General features: G+C 47.6%; 2 protein-coding genes across 3 annotated transcripts in view; both read left to right on the forward strand.

Annotated features, from left to right (window-relative positions):
• Znf567 (zinc finger protein 567) overlaps positions 1-4,558 on the forward strand; it is a 12,518-nt gene extending 7,960 nt beyond the window's left edge. The window contains exon 4 of the mRNA XM_017803394.2: positions 2,729-4,558. Within this exon, the coding sequence (XP_017658883.1) occupies positions 2,729-4,437 (1,709 nt within the window). The 3' untranslated portion in view covers positions 4,438-4,558. The remainder of the gene's footprint in view (positions 1-2,728) is intronic.
• LOC108491798 (tubulin alpha-3 chain) overlaps positions 1-19,784 on the forward strand; it is a 24,528-nt gene extending 4,744 nt beyond the window's left edge. For both annotated transcript variants that reach the window (XM_017803405.1, XM_029556531.1), the window contains 4 exons: positions 15,519-15,741; positions 16,616-16,764; positions 17,042-17,722; positions 19,410-19,784. In XM_017803405.1, the coding sequence (XP_017658894.1) occupies positions 15,519-15,741; positions 16,616-16,764; positions 17,042-17,722; positions 19,410-19,706 (1,350 nt within the window). In that variant the 3' untranslated portion in view covers positions 19,707-19,784. The remainder of the gene's footprint in view (positions 1-15,518; positions 15,742-16,615; positions 16,765-17,041; positions 17,723-19,409) is intronic.
• The last annotated feature ends 2,674 nt before the right edge of the window (positions 19,785-22,458 follow it).

The raw sequence follows: 22,458 nt of genomic DNA on the forward strand, positions 1-22,458 counted from the left end.
TCTTGCATTACAAAAGAAATTTGAGGCCAGTCTAGACTACATGAAACCCCATATGTCTCAAAAAAATTGTTAAAATGAATTTTCTAGGTAATATACTTGTTTTCATTGTGGGAAATACATGAAGGCTTTTGCTTTTGTTGTCTACAAGGCTGAAGATTAAAACCTAGATCCTTGCATGTGAGGTGGGCATTCTCCTGCAGCTCTACATCCTAGCCCTTTGTTTGTTGAAATGGGTCTCACCATGTAGCCCAGACAGGCTTCAAACACTTAGTCTTGCTGCCTCTGCCTAATGAGTGCTGGAATTACAGGTTTGTACTGCCACAGCTGGTTAAGTGAAGGGTTTTCTAGATTACAGAACAGAATTTCTTGAAGGTTCTCTAAATACTCTCTAAATAAGAATGAAAACTAGTTGATTAATAATAGGAACAGAGCCAGGCATGGTTGGGCACATTTGGGAGATGGAGGCAGGTGATTTCCATGAGATCGAGCCAGCCTGGTCTACATAGTTCCAAGCCAGCTAGGGCTACAGGGAGACCTTGTCTCAAAAGACCAAGAAAAAAAAAAAAAAAAAATGAAATGAAATAATGTAAGCTGCTCACACTTAGCAGAGTCCGCCCTTGTGCCTCCCCCCCCCGTTCTACAGGGCACAACTTATTTTCTGCATTTGCTTTCTTGTCTGCTGAAAATCTTTTTAAGTGCTAAAATATACCTTGAATGCTTGCTTTTTAAAGAAAAGGGAGGGGCAGATGGGTCAATGGATAAGAGCACTTGCTATATAAACATTAAGCCGTGAGTTTGAATTCCTATCACCCACATTAAAAAGCCTGACCTAGCCGTGTGCCCCCAGAACCCCAGGACTGTGGTGGGCAGAAACAAGAGAATTGTTGGAACTTACTGGCTAACTCTAGGTACAGTGTAAGACCCTATCTCAAAGGAATGAGGCAGAGAGAGATAGAGCAAAATACAACATTTTCCTCTGGTCTCAGACACGGGAGTGCGCACACACATACACGAATGCAAACATAGACTTTGTATATTTATAAGCGAATGTACAGAACAATAAGCACTGTCCTGAGGCAAAAATTATTTGTGTGGGTCTGTTGAGGTGTGGTCTTGCTGTGTATCCCTGGTTGATACCAAGTTCACTGCAGTCTTCCTACCTTAGCCTCCTGGGTACTGGGATTTGAGATCTGTGCCACTATGTCTGGCTTGGGAAAAATTACTAATATTTGTCTGATTCTGGAAAACTGTAAGAACTATATGAATATAAAAAACATGTATTTAGGTCAGGCATGGTGCAGCAGGCTTGTAATCCTAGCATTCAGGAAGCAGGTGGTCTCCTCAAGTATCCTCTCTTATACCCCTGTCTCCCACTGAATCTCTTCTTCCCAAGTCCCCCTCTAGCATGGGTGGAGAAAGATGGAATTTTGAACCTAGCTATAACATTGTTCTGTCGGTTTAAGTCTGGTCCTTCTGTTCTCATGTGAAAAACTGACTTGAAGGACTATTGCTGCATTGGAGAACTTGAGCCAGGCTTTTATGAAACAGAAAATAAAGCTGGTATATAAAAAGAATAGTTATATAGCCAGGCGTGGTGGTACACACCTTTAATCCCAGCACTTGGGAGGCAGAGGCAGGTGGATTTCTATGAGTTCAAGGCCAGCCTGGTCTACATAGTGAGTTCCAGGTCAGCTGGGGCTACAGGGAGACCCTGTCTGAAAAAGCCCCCCCCCCCCAAAATAGTTATAATCAGTTTCAAGAGCTTGTTACTGAATGTTTCTAAAAGGATCCGTTTAGCAGCAGTCTAAGTACAGTCATTGAATACATTTCAGTCTGTTAGATGTATTTTCCTCGTTTTTCTGTTATATGACAAAATGATACTAAGCTCTAGTGGATTCAAAGATAAATTATAGGATTGCTTTTTTTACATTTAGAAAATGAATACTTAAAAAATTAGTTATAAAAAATGACTGGCCAATGGTGTCTACATGTAAAGGATGTAGGTGAAGGAACTGGCTTTTTTCCTTTTTAACCACAATAATCTAGAGATACAGGTATAAAAATATGGGTAATCTATGTCCTACAATAACAATCCTTCCTGTAATTTCTCTAAACAAACATTTCTACCTTTTTGTCCCTCTTTGTTTACTTTAATGCCCTCGATAGATTAATTTCATTGTTTCTGAATCTCCTTTTCCAAATATGAATCCCTCTTGTACCATTCTACTTTTTTGGTTTATTTTCTTTTTTTATGAAGTTCTTCATGGTTCAAAAAGTATTAATGGTGTTCTTTGCTTATTTAATTCTTTTCCGCACTAAACCAGACTTTGTATTTATGTTCTTAATGTTGGGATTTCTGTTCTCATTTGTAACTTGGGAATAATTTGGTGTAGGTCTTTTTTAGCTTTTTAAAAAAATTTTATTTAGTTTTTTATTTTATGTGTATGCGTGTATTGCCTGCATGTAGGTAAGTGCGCCTGTGTCGTGCGATGCCTGAAGAGGTCAGAAGAGGCTGTTGGATCCCATGGGACTGGGGTTACGGACAGTTGTTAGCTTCCATGTGGGTGCTGGGATTCGAATCCAGGTCTTCTGCTAGAACAACCAGTGTTCTTAACCTCTGAGTCATCTCTCCAGCCCCTTTTTTAGCTTCTTATGTTTGACTATATTGTTAGTCCTTTCCCTAGCAAATTTGTGACAGTTCACTATTTGTTATTAATTTTTTTAATAGAAGAAAACTGGAAATCTGAAGGCTTTTTAATGAAATTCAAGGAGCACCAAGATAAATACTCCAGTTCATTGGTATACATTAGCCACAAAAAAATGACTAACGAGAAGAGTAATATATATGAAAAGACATTTACTCTAGTGAAAAAGCCTGTTACCTCAAAAGATCTACCCCCTGAATATGATACTCACAGAAAGATTTTAGAAAATGTTTCAAAATTAATCAATAGGCATCTCAGCCCTGCAGAAAAGAGGCTTAGTGAGTATAATGGATATAAGAAATCATGCCCAAATAGAATGCAAGATATGACACATCTTGAAGTCAAATCCCACAATCCAAGTGGCAAGACTTTCAGTCACAATGATATGCTTATACAGCATGAGAAGATGGTAACTCCACCACAGTCATTTGTGTATGATGATTGTGAGAAAGCACTGCTTAGAAAAGGAAGCTTACTTACACAAACTAGAACATACAGACCGTCTGTATATAATAAAAAGAGAAAAGCAACAAATACTGAAAAAAAACATACATGCACTGAATGTGGAAAATCATTCTGCAGGAAGTCAGTATTGATTCTGCATCAGGGAATTCATACAGAGGAAAAACCTTATCAGTGTCATCAGTGTGGAAATGCATTTAGAAGGAAATCATATCTTATTGACCATCAGAGAACTCACACAGGAGAGAAACCTTTTGTTTGTAATGACTGTGGTAAGTCCTTCCGCCTAAAGACAGCCCTCACTGATCATCAGAGAACACACACAGGGGAGAAGTCATATGAATGTCCACAGTGTAGGAATGCCTTCAGATTGAAGTCACACCTTATTCGTCATCAGAGAACTCACACAGGAGAAAAACCATATGAGTGTAATGACTGTGGGAAGTCATTCCGCCAAAAGACAACGCTCTCTCTACATCAGAGAATTCATACTGGGGAGAAACCTTACATTTGTAAAGAATGTGGGAAGTCATTTCATCAGAAGGCAAATCTCACTGTCCATCAGAGGACTCATACAGGAGAAAAGCCCTATATTTGTAATGAATGTGGAAAATCCTTTTCCCAAAAAACAACTCTTGCTCTTCATGAGAAAACTCATAACGAGGAGAAGCCCTATATTTGTAATGAATGTGGGAAGTCCTTCCGCCAGAAAACAACTCTTGTGGCACATCAAAGGACACACACGGGGGAGAAATCTTATGAATGTCCTCATTGTGGGAAGGCCTTTAGAATGAAGTCATACCTCATTGATCATCACAGAACTCATACAGGAGAAAAACCATATGAATGTAATGAATGTGGGAAATCATTCAGTCAGAAAACAAATCTCAATTTACATCAGAGAATTCATACCGGGGAGAAACCCTATATTTGTAATCAGTGTGGGAAGTCCTTTCGCCAAAAAGCAACCCTCACGGTACATCAGAAAATACATACAGGGCAGAAATCCTATGAATGTCCTCAGTGTGGAAAAGCCTTTAGTAGAAAGTCCTATCTCATTCATCATCAAAGAACTCATACAGGAGAGAAACCCTATAAATGTGATGAATGTGGGAAGTGCTTCCGCCAGAAGACAAATCTCATTGTACATCAAAGAACTCACACAGGTGAGAAACCCTATGTTTGTAATGAGTGTGGCAAGCCCTTCAGTTATAAAAGAAACCTCATTGTCCATCAGAGAACTCATAAAGGAGAAAACATGGAACTATAATAAAGGAAGGAAGTGATTTCATTGTGAAGTCTTTCTAATCATTGTAAACATTAGTTTTGAAAAGCTTGCTTAAATATGTTAATTTTAATCATGAATGTAATAATAGTTATTAAAGTTCCATACCACATAACTATTTACTGTTTACTAGTATATGAAAAAGCTATGATCATTGTTGAACTGTGTCAGCTATAGAAGCTAATTTGTAAATTTCCTACTGTTCTGCTGACTTCAAAGGCTATATGAAAAAATACCGCCAATGGACTGGAGAGATGACTCAGCAGTTTAGAGCACTGGCTGCTCATGCTGAGGAACTGGGTTCAGTTCCCAGCACCCATGTGGCAACTAACACCCATCTGTAACTCCAGTTCCAGGGAATCTACCTGCCTATTCTGATCTGTGGCCATTGCACAATACAGGTGCACTTAGATACATGCAGGGAATACACATAAAATAAAAATAATATTTTAGAGCTAGGCATGCGCCACCACACCGAAGTGCATGATTTAAACTTTAGATAATTTTATCACTAATTTTTTATGACCTTTGTTTCATGGACCATTTTATTTATTTTTAATTTTTTATTGATTTTTTTGTGAATTACAGAAAATCATCTTCATATCCTCTCCCTTTGGCACCCTCCTATAGCCGCCCCCCCCCCCGCCGGAGTTCATATTTTGTCCTTTGTGTTAAGGCTTATCATATAAAGTTAGTGTCCCCAGATGTCCCTGAGTGCAAGTTTATCCACTGGGATCTAGTAGAGTCCCTCCCTTTATTAAGATGATCAGCTCTTTGTCACCCAGGAGTAATCAGCTGTCAATAATTCTTTGACTAAGATTGGGGCCTGCTGCTCATTTCCACAGTTCTGTGCTGGGTTTTTGCTTAAGTTTTCATGGGATTTCTGCATGCTGACATTTTATTTTATTTTTTGATTTATTTTTATCATATGTGTATCAATGTTATGCCTGCATATGTCTAAGTGCACCCATGTCATGTGATGACCACACAAGACAGAAGAGGGCTTTGGATCCCCTGGAACTGGAGTTATGGACGGTTGTTAGCTACCTTGTGGGTGCTGGGATTCAAACCCAGGTCTTCTGCGAGAGCAGCCATTACTTTTAACCACTGAGCCATCTCTCCAGCCCCAGAACATTTTGTTTTTTAAATTTATATTATATGTATGAGTGTACTGCCTGCATGAATGTAAGTGCACTCATGTACAATGCCCATAGAGGTCAGAAGAGGGCATTGGATCCTCTGGAGCTGGAGTTACAAATGGTTGTTAGCCACCACATGGGTCCTCTGCAAGAGTAGTCAGTGCTCTTAACTGCTGAGTTATCTCTCCAGCTCCTATATTTTTTAGTTTTTTTTTCAATTCACCACATATATCAATTCACCAGTTCAATTCATATAATGTGCTGAGACAAACTGATTTGAGATAATCCCCACCCCTTTTACAGGGCATATTCACTATGCTCTCTGTATATTGCTTAATTTGCCATCTTATATTTTCCCACTAAATATGTTAACACATAACAAGCTTTTACAAAAGAATATTTCTGTTGCAATTTGAAATTTCTGTTGTTGAAAAGACAGACTTTTTCAGTTCTACTATATTATCCTTACAACTCAGTCCTTGATACACACTGTTTTTGGATATAATGCCTTCGAAATTATTGCATTTGACAACTTGAAAAAAAAAAATCCCTACAAATTGAGCAGAATGTCTATTTACCTGGACAAAAAAGTAGTCATCTGTCCACCTTTCATTGAATAAGCTTTTTTTTTTCTTAATTTTTGTGTTCTGCCTCTTTTTGAGATGTAGAGGACATGCTGGTATTAAAAATAATAATAATAAGGAGCTGGAGAGGTGGCTCGTAAGTTAAGAGCACTTGCTGTTCTTCCAGAAAACCTGAGTTCAGTTCCCAAGACACATCAGGCTGTGGGCTCAAAATGACCTGTAACTCCAGCTTTAGTGGATTCAACACTGTCTTCTGGCCTCTGTGGACACTGCACTCATGCACAAACCAACACATAGGTATACACATATACATATTATGAAAACAAACTTTTTAAGATAACATCGTGTATGTCAGCATCAAGAGCATGAACTTTAGAACTGGAGAGATGGCTAGGTGGATAAAGCACTTACTGCACAACTGTGAGGACTAGAGTTTGAGTTCCCAGAACCCACATAAAAGCCAGATTGCCATTATAGCCTGACTGTAAACTTGCCTCTTGTGAGGTGAGACAGGATCCCTGGAACAAGCTGGCTAACCAGCCAAATCAGTGAGCTTCATTCAGGTTCAGCAAGAAACCTTGCCTCAGTTAAGAAAAGGGGATAGTTAACCAGAAAGATACTGACTTCATCCTCAGACCTCTGCACACGTGTGTGTAAGTTGCCATAATTTTAGTTTTACTTGAACTATTGATGTTGGTTTTCACCTTAAAGGCACATCTAACTCATTTAACTGAGCCATTAAATTCACTAGAAATGATCAGTCTGTAAGGCAAGTTTTCACTGTCAAATTCGGGCTCCAGTTTTGTGGGGGTTGTTTTGTTTTTTATCATTTTGATACAGGGTCTCCCTGTAGCCCCAACTGACTTAGAACTCGCTATGTTGACCAGGCTGGCTTCAAAATGTGGTATCCTTTGGAAAGTGTACCCATGTTGCGTAATGCCCACGGAGGTCAGAAGAGGGCATCAGATCCCCTGGCCCTGGAGTTATGAATGGTTGATAGCAGCCATGTGGGTGCTGGGAATTGAACCCAGGTCCTCTGCAAGAACGGCCAGTGCTCTTAATCACTGAGCCATCTCTCCAGCCCCAATTATATCATCTTGAACATAGAGGTAACCCTGTTACTATCAGAGATTATGCTTTTAGATGGTCATAGGTAACACTTGATAGGAGTGCCTTGTGATAATTTAGGGAATTATGTGCCTGGGTCACAATGATCATATGTTTCATTATTTTTACTTTATTTTCTGTGTTTGAGTATATTGCCTGCATGTATATAAGTGCATCTATGTGCAGTGCCTGCAGAGGTCAGAAGAGGGTGCTGGATCCCCTGGACCTGGAGCTACGAATGGTTGATAGCAGCCATGTGGATGCTGGGAATTGAACCTGGGTCCTCTGCAAGAGCAGCAGCCAGTGCTCCTAACTGCTCCTAACTGCTGCTGCTCCATCCCCCAATGTTCATATATTTTTTAAAATATCATTCTGGATTGTTGGAGTTATTTTTAGATGAGATTAACATTTAAATTGATGGAGCTTTTTTTAAGGCCAGGTCCTCATGTAGCTCAGGCTGGCCTCAAACTCACTATGTATCCAAGGCTGGCCTTGAATTCCTGATCCTTCTGCTTCTATCTTCCAAGTGCTTAAACCTCAGGCATATTCCAGCAAACCCAGTTAAATGATGGACTTTGAGGAGAGCAGATTACCCTGCATAAACTGGGCATCAGTCCATTGACATCCTTAATATAACAAAGATTAACCTCCTCTGTGCAAGAAAGAATTGTGTCTACTTTCGGACAAAGTGCAGCTCCTCCCTGGGTCTTCAGTCGGCTGGTCTACCTTGAAGATTTTGGATATACCAATCCCTGACAGTCATGTAATCTAATTCCTGAAAACCTCAATCCCCACTCTGCCCCTTTTGATCTGGAATATTCTCACAAAGATTCATGTGTTAAAGACTTGGTCCTCAGCATATGGTGTTCTTAGGAGGTAGGAGAACCTTTAGGAAGTGGAACCTTCAAGAAGACATTCAGTCCCACAGGGCCATGCCCTTAGGAGATATTGTAGCATCAATTCCTTGTCTCTTTTCTGTGTGTATGTGTGTGTGCAAGTGTACGTTCCTATGGGTAATTGGGGGAGGGGTGCATGTGGAAGCCAGAGGTCAACCTCCAGTGTTGTCCCTTAGGAGCCACCCACCTCGTTTTTTGAGACAGGGTCTCTCACTAGTCTGGAGCTTGCCAAAGCTAGGCTGGCTGACCAGTGAGCCCCAGAGATCCACCTGTCCCCATCTCCTCAGCACTCAGATTACAAGTGCACAGCACCGTGCCCAGCTTTTTATGTGGCTTCTGGGGAAATCAAACTCAGGTCTCATGCTTGTGAAGCAAATGCTTTCTCAACTGAGCCATTTCCCAAACCCTCTTTACCTTCTGTCCTCCATAAGGCCACAACTCTGCCTCCCCACACACTCCCTGCCACGATGTTATAGGTCCCAAAGCCATTCAACTAGCTGAGCCCAAATAAATCCGACTGGAGTCCTCAGTAGAAGAGGACATCAGGACACACAGAAAGATGCCAGGGATGCCAGGGCACAGAGAATAGACAGGTAAGCACATGGCAAGAAGGTGCTACTTACAGATCAAGAGATCTTAGGAGAATCCGTGTGTGTTGATGCTTTCACTTTGGACTTCCAAGGACCTGGCACCTGCCAGGTAATAAGCATCAAGGTGCTGGAATCTCAAGTGACCGCACATAGAAGACCGACAGTTAAGTAGAAAGTCACATAAGGCTGCTGAAAAGTAATGACGGAGGCCTCACAGGACAGGACACATCTGCATACCTTGGTTTAGCTGGGCCATGCAGCGGCTTAAGGAGGCCCCTTCACAGATCCCCCCGCCTAGGTGTGTGTCCACACCAGAAATGCTTCCCCATTCTCCTGTGTTGGGGGGTTGTGTAATGACACCAGTGGCACGCAGACTTCCTCGGGCAGCTCTGTACTGTCACTGCCATATCTCCAGGGCCTAAGCACACACCAGGCTCTCGGTAAGTATCTTCTGAGGAACTGGCTGACTACCAGGGAGGGAGGTTGCAATTATAAGCCATGTTCAAACTTCATCCCACAGGCAGAAGGAAGAATAGCATGGTTACCACAGGGTGGCAGGTTATGATGTCACATACCCCAAGCACCCCAGAGGAAGTGGATTGGGCAGAGAAGGGTCAAGCTGATGAAGGGGTTGGCGCATGACTCTGGACAGGAAGCTAGGCCTGAGCACTGTGGACCCAGAGGTGTTGAGGAAGCAGAATCAGGCCTTAGTGAGTGGATGTGGCAGAGGGAGGGACAGAAGGGTGAGGGGGACTCAGGGTCTGTGGAGGTGGTTGATTGGTAAAGTGTTTGCCCTACAAGCACAAGGACCCAAGTTGGATCCCCAGAGCCCATGTTTAGAAAGCTGGGCATGGTGGCACACTGATAATCCCAGAGCTGGAAAGGAAGGGACAGGTAGATCCTTAGGGGTTGCTGGCCAACCAGTCTAGTGAGCAACTTCATCTAAAAGAAATAAACGGGCTGGGGAGATGGCTCAGCAGTTAAGAACACAGGCTGTTCTTGCAGAAGACCCGGGTTGGATTTTCCAGCACCCACATGATGGTTAACTACAGTCCATAACTCCATTCTGGGGGAATCGGATGTCCTCTTCTGACCTCGGAGGGCACTGCATGACATGGGTGCACTTATACACATGCAAATAATACACACATAAAAATAATAAAATATTTTAAAAATATGCTCTGAAATGAAAGCCTGTAAGGGAAAAACAGCGAGGGCCTGTGTCGTTTTTAGCTGAAGAGACTAGAGGGCATGTGAACAGGCACGGGGGTGATTGTATCAGTGACTTTATTCTTTGCTTTGGCAAAGATATTTAGTAGACACAACTTAAGCAAAGGAAGGTTTATTCTGGCTCATGGTTTTCAAGGATACAGCTCATCGTGGAGGGAAGGCATGAGGCAGCTGGTCACTTTACATCTGCAGACAGGAAGCAGGTGTGTGCCGGTGATGCTCCGCTCAAATTTCTTTTTAAAAATTATTATTGCCAGGTGTGGTGGTGCACGCCTTTAATCCCAGCACTCAGGAGGCAGATGCAGGCGGATCTGTGAATTTGAGGCCAACCTGGTCTCCATAGCGAATCCAGGCCAGCTGTGGCTACAGGGAGACCCAGTGTCAAAAAAAAAAATTTATTATGTGTGTGTGTGCATGTAGGCCATAGCATGTACGTGTGGAGGTCAGATGGCAGTCCTTTGGAGTCAGTTCTCTCCTACCTTTACTTGGGCTCTGGGGACTGAACTCAGATTACTAGACCTGTATGGCAAGCAGTTTCCCCCGTCCAGCCATCTTGTTCAGTGTTCTCGGCCAGCCTATCGGATTGTGTTGGCAGCATTCAAGGCAGGTCCCTCTTCAGCAAAACCTCTCTGAAATGTCTCACAGACAGGACCAGCTGTGCGTCTCCCAGGAGACTTTAAATGGAGTCAAGTTGACAGTGAAGATTACCTTCTTGCAGGAATGCCATGTTGATGACTTTCCTAGTTTCATGCACTCAGTTTTGCAGGATTTGTGACTGACTGTCAATCTACCATGGTTTGGTAAAGGGAGGCCCTTCTGAAGGGAAATGGAACAACTGTTAGGCGAGCAGCAGAGAACATTGCCTGCATGCACCCTAAAGCCAAGTGAGTTACAGCAGCGTCAGCTTGAATAAAGTTTACGCTGGCTTTATCTGCATTTTCAAAAGGCAGTTTGTCCCATCCTCAGGTCTCTGTTTACATGACTTTGACTGCTCTGTTCTTTATGGATGGAAGAGGTTTCTGCGGAGACTCTGAGTCCATGCACACAAAATTCTTTCGTGTGCATGTGTGTATTTCGAGGTACCTTCATGATATTCTGTCAAAAACATCCCCTGAAAATCTGGGCAGTCAATCTAAAGCTAAGAATAGTGTTTAGCCTGGAAACTTAAGTCGAACTAGCTCAATACAGAAGCAGTTGCAACCTCAACTGGTTAGCACGCACCCGCCTGAGCAGACCCTCCCCTTTCCATTTTTAGAAGGCTTGCTGTGCCACACCTGCTAAGCATTAGCCACTAATGGTGACATGCTGCTGGTGCCAGACTCGTCCTCAAGATGAGCCACTGAGCTACGCTGACAGGGTCAGCCCTAATCAATCTCCAAACTGCTTGGCAGCAGAACCAGGAGAGAAACTCATTACGAAGCATCTGTCCGGAGATCCTGTCCTCATTCCTAAGCCAGAGAAATCTGAATCCTTCTGAGACAATTTAAACAGCACATACAGTGTGGTGAGTTTTCCTGACACCTGCCCTATATGCTAGTCTCTCCAGCAGCAGCTCAACCCGAGGACAGTTGTGCAAGGTGGAGTGTTGCCATTGGAGACCCTAGCTGCCCCAGAAAACACAACCAAGTAGGTCACAGCTCTGGGTACAGAGGACACTTTATTGGAAATATATAAGTAATGTTTTTCATTAATAGTTCCCCTTTTCTGGTCTGTTTTTAGGCCTAGATGAAGATAGTCATGTACAATAAAATTAAGATATAATAGCAATGATAAAATTAGTTTAATAAGTTTAAATCTCACTTGTTGTAGGGGGACTTTCCTGGATCAAGTTTTTCCTTCCCTTTACCTTTGGGCTTTCCCTCCTTCTCTGTCATTTCTCTCTGCTGTTTTTCTTTTGAGGTACCCCACTGGCATTCCCAGACCCCACTTGCATGAAGACAACTTTTCATATACACCGATGTGTAAAAACACCGATACTCTTTGTTCTAGTCAATGAGCAGACCTGGTCTACAGAAATAACCAGAGATGCCCGGGTTCTGGTTTCATTCTACTGCTGTGACCAACATCATGACTAAAAGCAACTTAAGGAAGGAAAGGATTTGTCTGACTCACACTTCCAGGGCATAGAACATCACTGAGGGAAGTCGGGGCAGGAGTCCAGGTGGAATGCCGCTCCCTGACTGCAGCTCATACCTAGGTAGCACCACCTGCACAGGGAATGGGGCCACAATCAGGACCCTACAGACACGCCCACAGGCCAATCTGATCCGGGAAATCCCTCCATCGAGCCTCCCTTCTCAGGTGAATCTAGGCTGTGCCACGTTGACTGCTGACAGTTAAACTAGGACACATAGAAAGATTGGTGCCTGCTGACTTGGAATGTAGCTCAGGTGGTAGAGTGCTTGCCTACTCACAAGATACACTGGATTTGATCTCCAGCACCATATAAGCTGGGCATGGTTTCCCACAACTGTACTCCCAGTACTTGGGAAGTGGAGGCACGGAGGATCAGAAGTTTCAGGCCATCCTCAGCTACATGGTGAGTTCAAGGCCAGCCTGGGATACATGAGACCCTGTCTCAAATAATAAATTAGTAACACATAAAGCTTAAAAAAAAAAAAAAAACAATCTTACAGCCATGTCCTCCCCATTGTGACGCTGTATCCTCAGCTATGAGTCAAAATAAACCCTTAACATAGATAATTAGTAGTAAGCGTGATACAACTGCACACACGTGGAGTCTCGGGAGGCCAGGGCTGGGACAGAGCTTGAGCCCAGAAGTTCCGAGTTAGCTGAATCTTTTACAGTAGAAGTAAACCTCAAGAAAATGGTTACAAAAAGCATGTTTGAGCCCCGTCACATAAGAAACTCTCCACACAGGGAAGGACAAACTGCCAAGTTCATCTCTAGAATGTCGGTTTCCTGACGCTACATTTGATGTCTCCCTCTTCCAAGCTTTCTACTCTGAACTACTGATTCTGTATTCAGAAAAGAGGCTCCGACTTCAAAACATCAGGGCTGGGACTGAGGCTGGGCTGGCAGAGGGCTTAGCCCAAAGCCCTGGGTTTAGTCCTCGCACACTAGAGACCAGGCTGGTGTTGCACACCCATGATTCCAGCACTCAGGAGTTGGTGACAGGAGGATTGGAAGGTCATCCTTGGTTACATAGGGTGTTCAAGGTCAGCCTGGGCTACCTGAGACCATGCCTATTTAAACAAAAAAAAAAAAGAAGGAAAGAAAAGGAAGAAAAACACATGTAAGCTGACCGCCTACAAGTTCAGCTACTCCCTTGGGGCCATATTCCCCCAGCTGCACGCTGTAGGTCTTACCCTACGGCCAATGACGGAGCACCCACCACCTAAGCAGGCTGAGACAGGGCTGCAACTGAGACCAGCTTGGGCTACATGGAGAGGTGGAGACCAGCCTGAACTACACAGAGGTGGAAGTCAGCCTGAGCTACACAGAAGGGGAGACCAGCCTGAGCTACACAGAGGTGGGGGCCAGCCTGGGCTACGTGGCCAGCCCCACAAGAGAAGGGCAGAACGGTGACTGTACCACAGACTTCCCAAGCCCTGGAACTTCTCTCAGGCAGAGAGATCTGCCCGGCCAAGAGAGGAAATTGCTTCCGGCTTTCCTGCGCTGAGGACAAGAGGGCTGAGAGTTGGGGGTGCGCGGCACAGCCCTCCCACATCCACGTCCACACCAGCGCGGCCTGACTGCGCCTGCGTCAAGGGCTGCGCTTTCTCCAAGTCCACGAGGACTGTCAGCCACTCTGGAGCCTTCCTGCCAAAGCCTCATCCAACCAGAAAGCGCCAGCCCTACGCGTTCAGCAACAGCCAATCAGAAACAGGATCGGGAGCTCTCAGAGCCCGCCCCTGAGAAGCTCTGGGCCAATAAGCATCCGCGGAGCCAGGCTTCTCTAGCCCGTTCGGCCGCGGGTGCTACTGTTGAGCGTGAGCGCCAGGCAGTTGAGTCGGCTTAGAGGAGCGTCGAGGCTGCTGCGGTGGCCGGAGGTGTCCAGTATGGTGAGGCCCCGACGGGCGGGGAGGCCGGGCCGCGGGGCCTGGGTGTGGGAAGGTGACGGCCGACCCCGGCTCAGGTCTGCTCAGGCCTGGCGTCCTGCGGGGGCTCCGTCTGGCCTGCATGGCGTCTGTTGGGCGTCTCCGGGACCTCCAGGCCCGCTTCTCCCCGCGGCCAGCCAGGGGCCCATGAGCGTCGGGGACGGCTGTGCCTCGGCCCTGGGCTGCCCGCGCATCTGGACGCTCTGGGAGGGCGAGGTTGCTGCCCCCGGGAGCTCTGACGTCCTGTCTGCCCCGGTGATCTGCGGGGATGTGGGGGTGGAGGCTTCCGGCCACGCGTTCGAGGCGCAGGATGCCCAGGTCGGGGCTGCAGCCCAGGGAGCCCCAGTCCTCCGGGAAGGAGTCTGTCTGGGTCCGGTATGTGCAGGGCAGTCCCTGGAGAGGCCACGACGGGGCGCTGGGGAGGGGTGACTGCGGCACTGGGCTCAGCACCCAGCGGCTCCCCAGCCCAGCTGAGGGCCTTTAACGGGTCTGTGTCTACCCCAAGGAAGAAGCGCAGCTAGCAAGGGTGGAAGGGAATGGCCACAGGGTCTCAACCCTTCCTGCCTCAGCCTCCAGGGCTCTAGTGACTGTCCCCGACCGTGTCTGGCTTCACCATTTCACCTCCACTGTTTGGTCTTTGTGACTCAGTCTTCCATACAAATACAGTGGTGCCGATTCGGAGCACAGTGAGCACAGGTACGAATCTGGATGGCTTGCTGTCTACCGTGTGCCTCAGCAGGAGTGCTCTTTACTAAGTCTCTGTGCTGGATACGGTTAGTTATCAACTTAACACACCTGGGTAGAGAAGCCTCATTTAGGGAATTGCTATTCCCTCCATAGGACTGGCCTGTGGCTATGTCTGTGGGGCATCTTGGTTGTTGGTGATGTGGGAGAGCCCAGCCCACTGTGGGTGGTGCCACCCCAGGCAGGTGGGTCTGTTGTATAAGAAAGCAGGCTGAGCAGGAGCCAGGGGAGCAAGCCAATAAGCATGGCCTGGGCTCCCTGAAGAACTGTTAGCTGGAGATGTGAGCCAAATAAATCCCTTTTTCCCCCTGCTGGTGGTGGTCAGAGTGTTTTGTCACAGCAATGGAGAAACAAACTAGGACGGTCTCCATTTGTAATGTTAATTTTTTTGCAAGGGTTGTTTTCTTTTGACACATGGTTCCAGCCTTGTTAGGGTTTGAAAATACATGAAAGGACCGTCTTGCTCTTCACTATGTAAATCGATGTATCAGTGTGTGCAGCAGCTGCCCCGGAGGCAAGAACAGCTTTGGGAGCTGGTTCTGCACTGTGGTCCTAGGGACTGAATTCTGCTCTCAGGTTTGCAGCAAAAGCCTGAACTCACCACGTTTGAAAAATGTGAGCTCAGACACTGAAATGCCACACAGAATTACACTTCCTATGTCGTATAGTTGAATTGCCTTGAGGATGAGTTTTGTATTTGTGTTCTGGTTTCCAGCGCGAGTGTATCTCTATCCACGTGGGGCAGGCGGGTGTCCAGATCGGCAATGCCTGCTGGGAGCTGTACTGCCTTGAGCACGGTATTCAGCCCGATGGTCAGATGCCAAGTGACAAAACCATCGGGGGTGGTGACGACTCATTCAACACCTTCTTCAGTGAGACGGGGGCCGGCAAGCACGTTCCCAGAGCAGTGTTCGTGGACCTGGAGCCCACTGTGGTCGGTAGGTGCATGAGGAGTAACTCTGGAGAAGCCCATGGGGGCTCCTGCAGTCCCTCTGCAGGAAAGACAGGCTGTCCGAGAGAATGCTTGTCAGGAAAGAAGCTCAAAGGGTCGTGACTGGGACCCGGGCTCCTAGTCGGGAAAGCATAGCGTTTAGGGAGGAGCTGCTGTGCCAGCCTTAAGATTGGCTGGAGCTGTTCTCTGGCTACCTGGGCTCTGCTCTGATGTCTCATAGACCACGAGCTCCTAATCCGAGCTCGAGAAGGTTCCTAGCCCTGCTTTAGCTCCTCGTTAGAAGCTCAAGGTAGTATCCAGTGAGATGGGAAAGAGCACATCCATGACCCCTGGGAGATGAGCGAGTACATCCCTTAACAGCTTGTGAAACTCAAACCACATAGTGCCCTGGTGGCACTGTTCTGCCAAGGTCAAGATGACCTTGTGACTGCCCACTTTAAGAGCTTTCCAGCTTCTTTAATTTGCTGTAGGAATGGGTAGGAAAGCCTTGTCCCTGTGGAATTACCTGAGAGAGCACTCACTTCACGGGGAGCTGGTTTAGCTGGCATTGGTACAGTTAGTTGACTTCGTCTTCCTAGAGCCATAAAAGCTTTTGACTTACCAGGTGTTATGGCTCACACCTATAATCCCAGCACCTGGGGAATTGACAGTACAGTCCTCTTTGAGGGCCACTTTGGGTCAAGCTGCAAGACCCTGTCTCAAACCCAAACAAATTACATGTGTGGTTTATGTATCAGCAGACCTTTTCTAGGGGCACTGTTGACATGAGTGTAGTGTGCACTTTGTGGAATGTCCTTGAGTATGTCCATCAGTGGCTACAATAGGCCTGAAAGACTCACAGCCATACGGTCTCTCTGTAGACGAAGTACGCACGGGGACCTACAGGCAACTCTTCCACCCAGAGCAGCTGATCACTGGGAAGGAAGATGCGGCCAATAATTATGCCAGAGGTCATTATACCATCGGTAAGGAGATTGTCGACCTCGTCCTGGACCGGATCCGCAAACTGGTGAGAGGATTGCAGAGGAGGCTTTATGGGGTGGTTGTCCTAGTTGAGAGTCAACTGTGGTAGAGTAGGCAGAGGGGGCATTTTTTGACAAATCTGTCAGAATTGGGAGTCTGACTTGGGTTGTGAGGCATCCATAAGTCTGCACTGTGTCGTTGCTTCTAGTGCAGTGTGTGCATGTTGTGGTCAACCTGGTCTGTGCCCGCTGGCAGAGGTGGAGGGTGAGCATGGGCTTGGATGCTGCGGCATGGCTTCGCTCACGTCTTCTGCTTTCTCACAGGCGGACCTGTGCACAGGACTGCAGGGCTTCCTCATCTTCCACAGCTTCGGAGGTGGCACGGGCTCGGGGTTCGCATCCCTGCTCATGGAACGGCTCTCGGTGGACTATGGCAAGAAGTCCAAGCTGGAGTTCGCCATTTACCCCGCCCCTCAGGTCTCCACAGCTGTGGTAGAGCCCTACAACTCCATTCTGACCACACACACGACCCTGGAACATTCTGACTGTGCCTTCATGGTCGACAACGAAGCCATCTATGACATCTGTAGGCGCAACCTGGACATTGAACGTCCCACATACACCAACCTCAATCGTCTGATCGGGCAGATTGTGTCCTCCATCACAGCCTCCCTGAGGTTCGATGGGGCCCTGAATGTGGACCTGACAGAATTCCAGACCAACCTGGTGCCATACCCTCGAATCCACTTCCCACTGGCCACCTACGCCCCGGTCATCTCAGCTGAGAAGGCCTACCATGAGCAGCTCTCGGTGGCTGAGATCACCAACGCGTGCTTCGAGCCAGCCAATCAGATGGTCAAGTGCGACCCTCGCCATGGCAAATACATGGCCTGCTGCATGTTGTACAGGGGGGATGTTGTCCCGAAAGATGTCAACGCGGCTATCGCTACCATCAAGACTAAGCGCACTATCCAGTTTGTAGACTGGTGCCCAACTGGATTTAAGGTATGATTGGGTGCTGTGGCTTTGTACCTGTCAGCAGGCAATAGACCCTGCCCAGGGCCATAGCCTTGGGGGAGAATTCTTCCCCTTCCATGTTGGCTACAAAGAAAGTTTGTGTGCAGGCATTAATTTGCACCTTGTGCTCTGTGCCCTTTTCTTTAAAGCCCCAGTTACCAAAGCAAGCAGTTGAGTTTTTCCCTGTCAGGGACATGAAGACTTCCCAAGAAGCATCTTTTGGCAGATGCACAGGGATGCTGTGCTTTGCCCAGGTTTCCTCCCAGCTTCTGAAAGTGGTTCTGTGAGCAGTAAAGAGCTGGCCTACAGGGACGTATCAGGTTGCAGCCTGTCTGTTCAGACAGTGTCCACCACAGCAGGTGGACCCTGTTAGTCTCTTTGCCCTAAGTTCCTTTTTGTCCATGTCCATGTGATTGACCACACGTTATTGTACAACTATTCACTTAGGGACACGCTAGCTTCCATGTTTAAAAATATTTTGAATTTTTAACTGGGCATGCATGGTATCACATGCCTAGCACTAGGGAAGCAGAAGAGAAGGATCAGGAGTTCAGGGTCATCCTTGGCTACATAGCAGGTTTGAAGTTGGCCTGGACCTACATGAGGCCGTGTTTCAAGAACAATTTTTGTGTCTTTTGAATTATAAAGATTGGCGCTGGGCTTGGTGGCGCACGCCTTTAATCCCAGCACTCGGGAGGCAGAGGCAGGCAGATCCCTGTGAGTTCAAGGCCAGCCTGGTCTACATAGTGAGTTCCAGGACACCTGGGGCTACAGGGAGACCCTGTCTGAAAAAGACCAAAAAAAAAAAAAAAAAGGCGAAATATTAAAGCTGGAAGGCTAAAAAGCTGAAACCCCTTCCCTAGAGCTTATTGTCCTTACAGAGCAAGAGGTGGTCTGTGCATATAGACAAGTTATACAGCTGACACTGCTTGACAGAGGCCAGCAGACCTGAGCAAAGGATATGTGTGCCTTCTAACTAGATAAGGGACTCAGGATGAATGCTCCATTTCGAGTTTAAGAATGGAGCCCTTTGTGCCATGCTTGACTTGACTGGCAAGAAGGGGCTTCTCACCCTCACCTGTGGTTTGTTAAGGGCTGTAGGACCCAGGAAGCAGGCAGCACTACTGCTTGGAAAGGCCCACTAACGTGGTCTCCGTTGTGGAAGGGTGTTCATTGATGGGGACCGTCCCGTGTGCCTTTGTCCCGGCTGTGTTCCTAACTGCTGCTAACAGCCATCTGTTCACAGAACAGAAGGGTCACCGCCTTAGCACACCCCAGGTGCTCAGTAGTCTTCAGCGCCAACATGCTTTCCTTCCTTGAGTCTAAGGCTATGCAGGTGTTTTCTACACACAAGTGCATAGGTTTCTGCTCGGTTTTCTTTAGTGTGCGGTATGCTTTGGACGCACTTACATGCCAGGGTAAGGGTTCTTTTGCATGTTTTACCATGTTGGGTGCATAACAGTGTGTTCATTTGCAGTTTGGGGCATTGGTGTTTCAAGTAAGTACTTAAAACTGTGTTGCCTTGTGTAGGTGAGTCCAAAAACTGAAATTAAAGGACCAACAGATACTGTGAATTCCCAGAAGTATGAATAGTTACATTTACACTGGGTCCACAGCTCCCAACTTCGAATAAACGTTATTGATCTCAGAGTAAACGTGACTGTTTCTTTCGCAGGTGGGTATTAACTACCAGCCCCCCACTGTGGTCCCAGGAGGAGACCTGGCCAAGGTGCAGCGGGCCGTGTGCATGCTGAGCAACACGACTGCCATCGCAGAGGCCTGGGCCCGCCTGGACCACAAGTTTGACCTCATGTACGCCAAGCGAGCCTTTGTGCACTGGTACGTGGGGGAGGGCATGGAGGAAGGGGAGTTCTCGGAGGCTCGGGAGGACCTGGCCGCGCTGGAGAAGGATTATGAAGAGGTGGGCGTGGATTCCGTGGAAGCAGAGGCTGAAGAAGGGGAGGAGTACTGAGTGCGAGGATCCACTGGCCGCCAGCCCTCTACCCTCTGCTCCCACCATTGTCTTAACAGGATATAGTTAATAAAGTTTACACATTGAGGCATTTGTCCTGTGTGCCTTACTTAACTCCCTATTTAGACACCTGCCTTTTTCAAGTGAATTTCTTGGGGAAAAATGTTTTTGGAGAAATTTTCCTAAGCATGTCTGTGTGTTCACCTGAAAATAACTAGGTAAGAAAATCAGAACAGGATGATTTGTTTAAAAATTATGAACTCCTGGGGCTGGAGAGATGGCTCAGCGTTAAGAGCACTGGCTGCTCTTGCAGAGGATCCACGTGGCGGCTAACCACCGTCCGTAACTCCAGTTCAAGGGGATCTGACGCTCCTTCTGATCTCGGGGCCTGGCACCACGCTGGTGTGCTTGCATGCATGCAGGCAGTGCACTCATACACATCGTGAACTCCTTTGCATCATGCTTGACTGGCATGGAAGTGACTTTTCACTCTTGGGGTGCTGGGGAGTGTCCTTGTGTGTTCATGGGTCACAGCTCACTTCTGACGTGGTTTCCCAGGATGCCATTAGCTCCACTCCAGTGCTGTCATGTCATTGCACAGAACTACCCATCACAGGTCCCCTGGTTGGTCACTGCTCATCCGTTAAGCCCTTTTCTTGGTCTGGAAAGAAGTGTGAGCACTGATCTTGGCTGCGTTCCTTAGTACAAGAGGCCAGGGGTTTCTTGGTGCTGGGCCTTTGTCAGTCAGGCCTCCGAGGACAGGAGAGCCGCCAACCAGGTTCTGCCTTGCCACACAGACCCACGTTTGGGCTGCTCGTGCTGGCTGGTCAGTACTGTCAGATGTGCAAGTGAGCCATGTGGTGACAGGACAAACATGACTGGTCCTTCCTCAGGTCGAAGTGAAGCCTGAACTTAGGAGTGGGAGGGTAGAGGGTGCAAGTAGTCTTGAGTCCATCTGGGAAAAGGGCAGGACACTTGCCAAGGTGGGACTTGTTCCGGCTCTTTCCTGCTAGCTGATGACCAACCCCTCCTCCAGGCCCATTGCCTCCACTCCCGAGCACATGGTGCTTATCTGGAAGTGCTGCGGGGAGTCTGCCCTTCCTGCGTGAGCAATACGAACACAGGCCTGTGGCTGGTGCCCAGCTGTTGCTCAGGGCTTTTGTTCTGCAGACTCCTAAGACAGCTTGGACATGTCTGTTACTGGACCCCAAGTGGCCAGCACCCTGTGGGACCTGGCTTGTGAGATCTACTCAGCACCGGAGAACTTGGAGTAAAGTGGGCCTCCTTGCCAGCCCGCACTGGACAGGGCGTGAGGCATTGGAGCAGGGGTACTAGGACAGCTGTGTGTCCTGATGAGGAACTCCTTGAGCACCTGGTGTGAACACCCTTGCCAGGCCGCCCAAGATCCACAGTGCAGTCTCCTCTTCCCACTGCCATAATCACCATGATTATCACTATCATCACGATCACGGTGCCATCCACAGCCTTTCGGGGAATGCTCAACACCAGTTTTCCCAGAGTCTACAGAGCAGTTCTTTGTGACTGGTCTACCTACCCTGCTGGTGTTTTCCACTCAGGAGGCTTCAGGGAAGACAGACATCTAACTGGACTCTATGACTTACTGCTGGCCTTCCTAGCCTTGGTCCTGGGGAGCCCATGCTGGGGTTTGGGGGTTATCAGCCTGGAGTGGCCGCACTTGTCCAGCGCATTCAGCCTTTTGCCCACAGTGGGGCTCACAAGCTGAAAGCCGCAGTCCCTGCCAGAGTTGCCACATTGGACCAGACAAGACCAAGGGGCCTGGTTACCCACCTGCCTTCCCGCTCCATCAATCCAGGAAGCAGTGTGCACTACAGGTGGGGCTACCCAACTCCCAAAGCCGAGGGACTGCCTTAGAGTATGTGCCAGCAGCCTTGCTGGGAGTTCCTGCTGTCTAGACTAGAGGGGCTTGGGCTTTAGGGAGACGAGGTGGGCTTACAAAAGGTCTGTCCTCTCCGACCGTTCCACCTCCGGTTGCTGTTCTCTGCTTTCCGTGTTACGTGGCCGCTTCTCAGATGCCCAAGCAGATGGGGCAGGTTATAGTGCCCAGCCCCACAGAGCAGCAGCCTTCCCCTCCTGTGGCCTGTTTCCCCATCAGCCTGCGTGTTAGCGCTGCAGTCACCTGTGGGAGCCTACATCCACAGTGAGCACAGCTACCAGATAGGGAGGGCCCCACCATGGAAGAGGAGGGCTGATGCTGCTCTGGGTGGCCTGCACAAGGCGCATGCCAGCTGTCGGCCTCCATATGGCCGGAGCAGCAGCTGTAGAGGAACTGGCACAGGAAGTGGGCAGACAGGAGCAGATCCTGAAGGAGCACCTGCAGGCCTTTGCAGCAGATGGAGCAGCAGCACGGCCTGAGGGAGGACCACCCTCCAAGGCTCTGGACAGGGCCGTCTCAGAACTGTACCCACCAGACCTGCCAGAGAACAAAGATTCCAGAAAGAGGCCCTGCTGTCTGACCACTGGGTGTGCCAGGCTTTTCCGAGAGAGACTGCCGCATGCAAGCTCTTGGCTGGGGGACACTGCGAGCCTTTGTGGCCTCAGGTTAGTTCCATTCCCCCAGCGTTCCCTGAAAGGCACAGGATGGTGCAAACAGGCATTCCCTGGCATCCTTCCATTAACTCAAAGTTGTGTCTTAAGCCACACCTTCCGCATAGGTACTTTTTATTTTTGAGGACAGGGTCACCTATACCCCAGGCTGGCCTCTTAACTATGT

The sequence above is a fragment of the Nannospalax galili genome, unplaced genomic scaffold (assembly GCF_000622305.1).
Source record: "Nannospalax galili isolate Female #2095 unplaced genomic scaffold, S.galili_v1.0 scaffold886, whole genome shotgun sequence".
Taxonomy (NCBI): Eukaryota; Metazoa; Chordata; class Mammalia; order Rodentia; family Spalacidae; genus Nannospalax; species Nannospalax galili.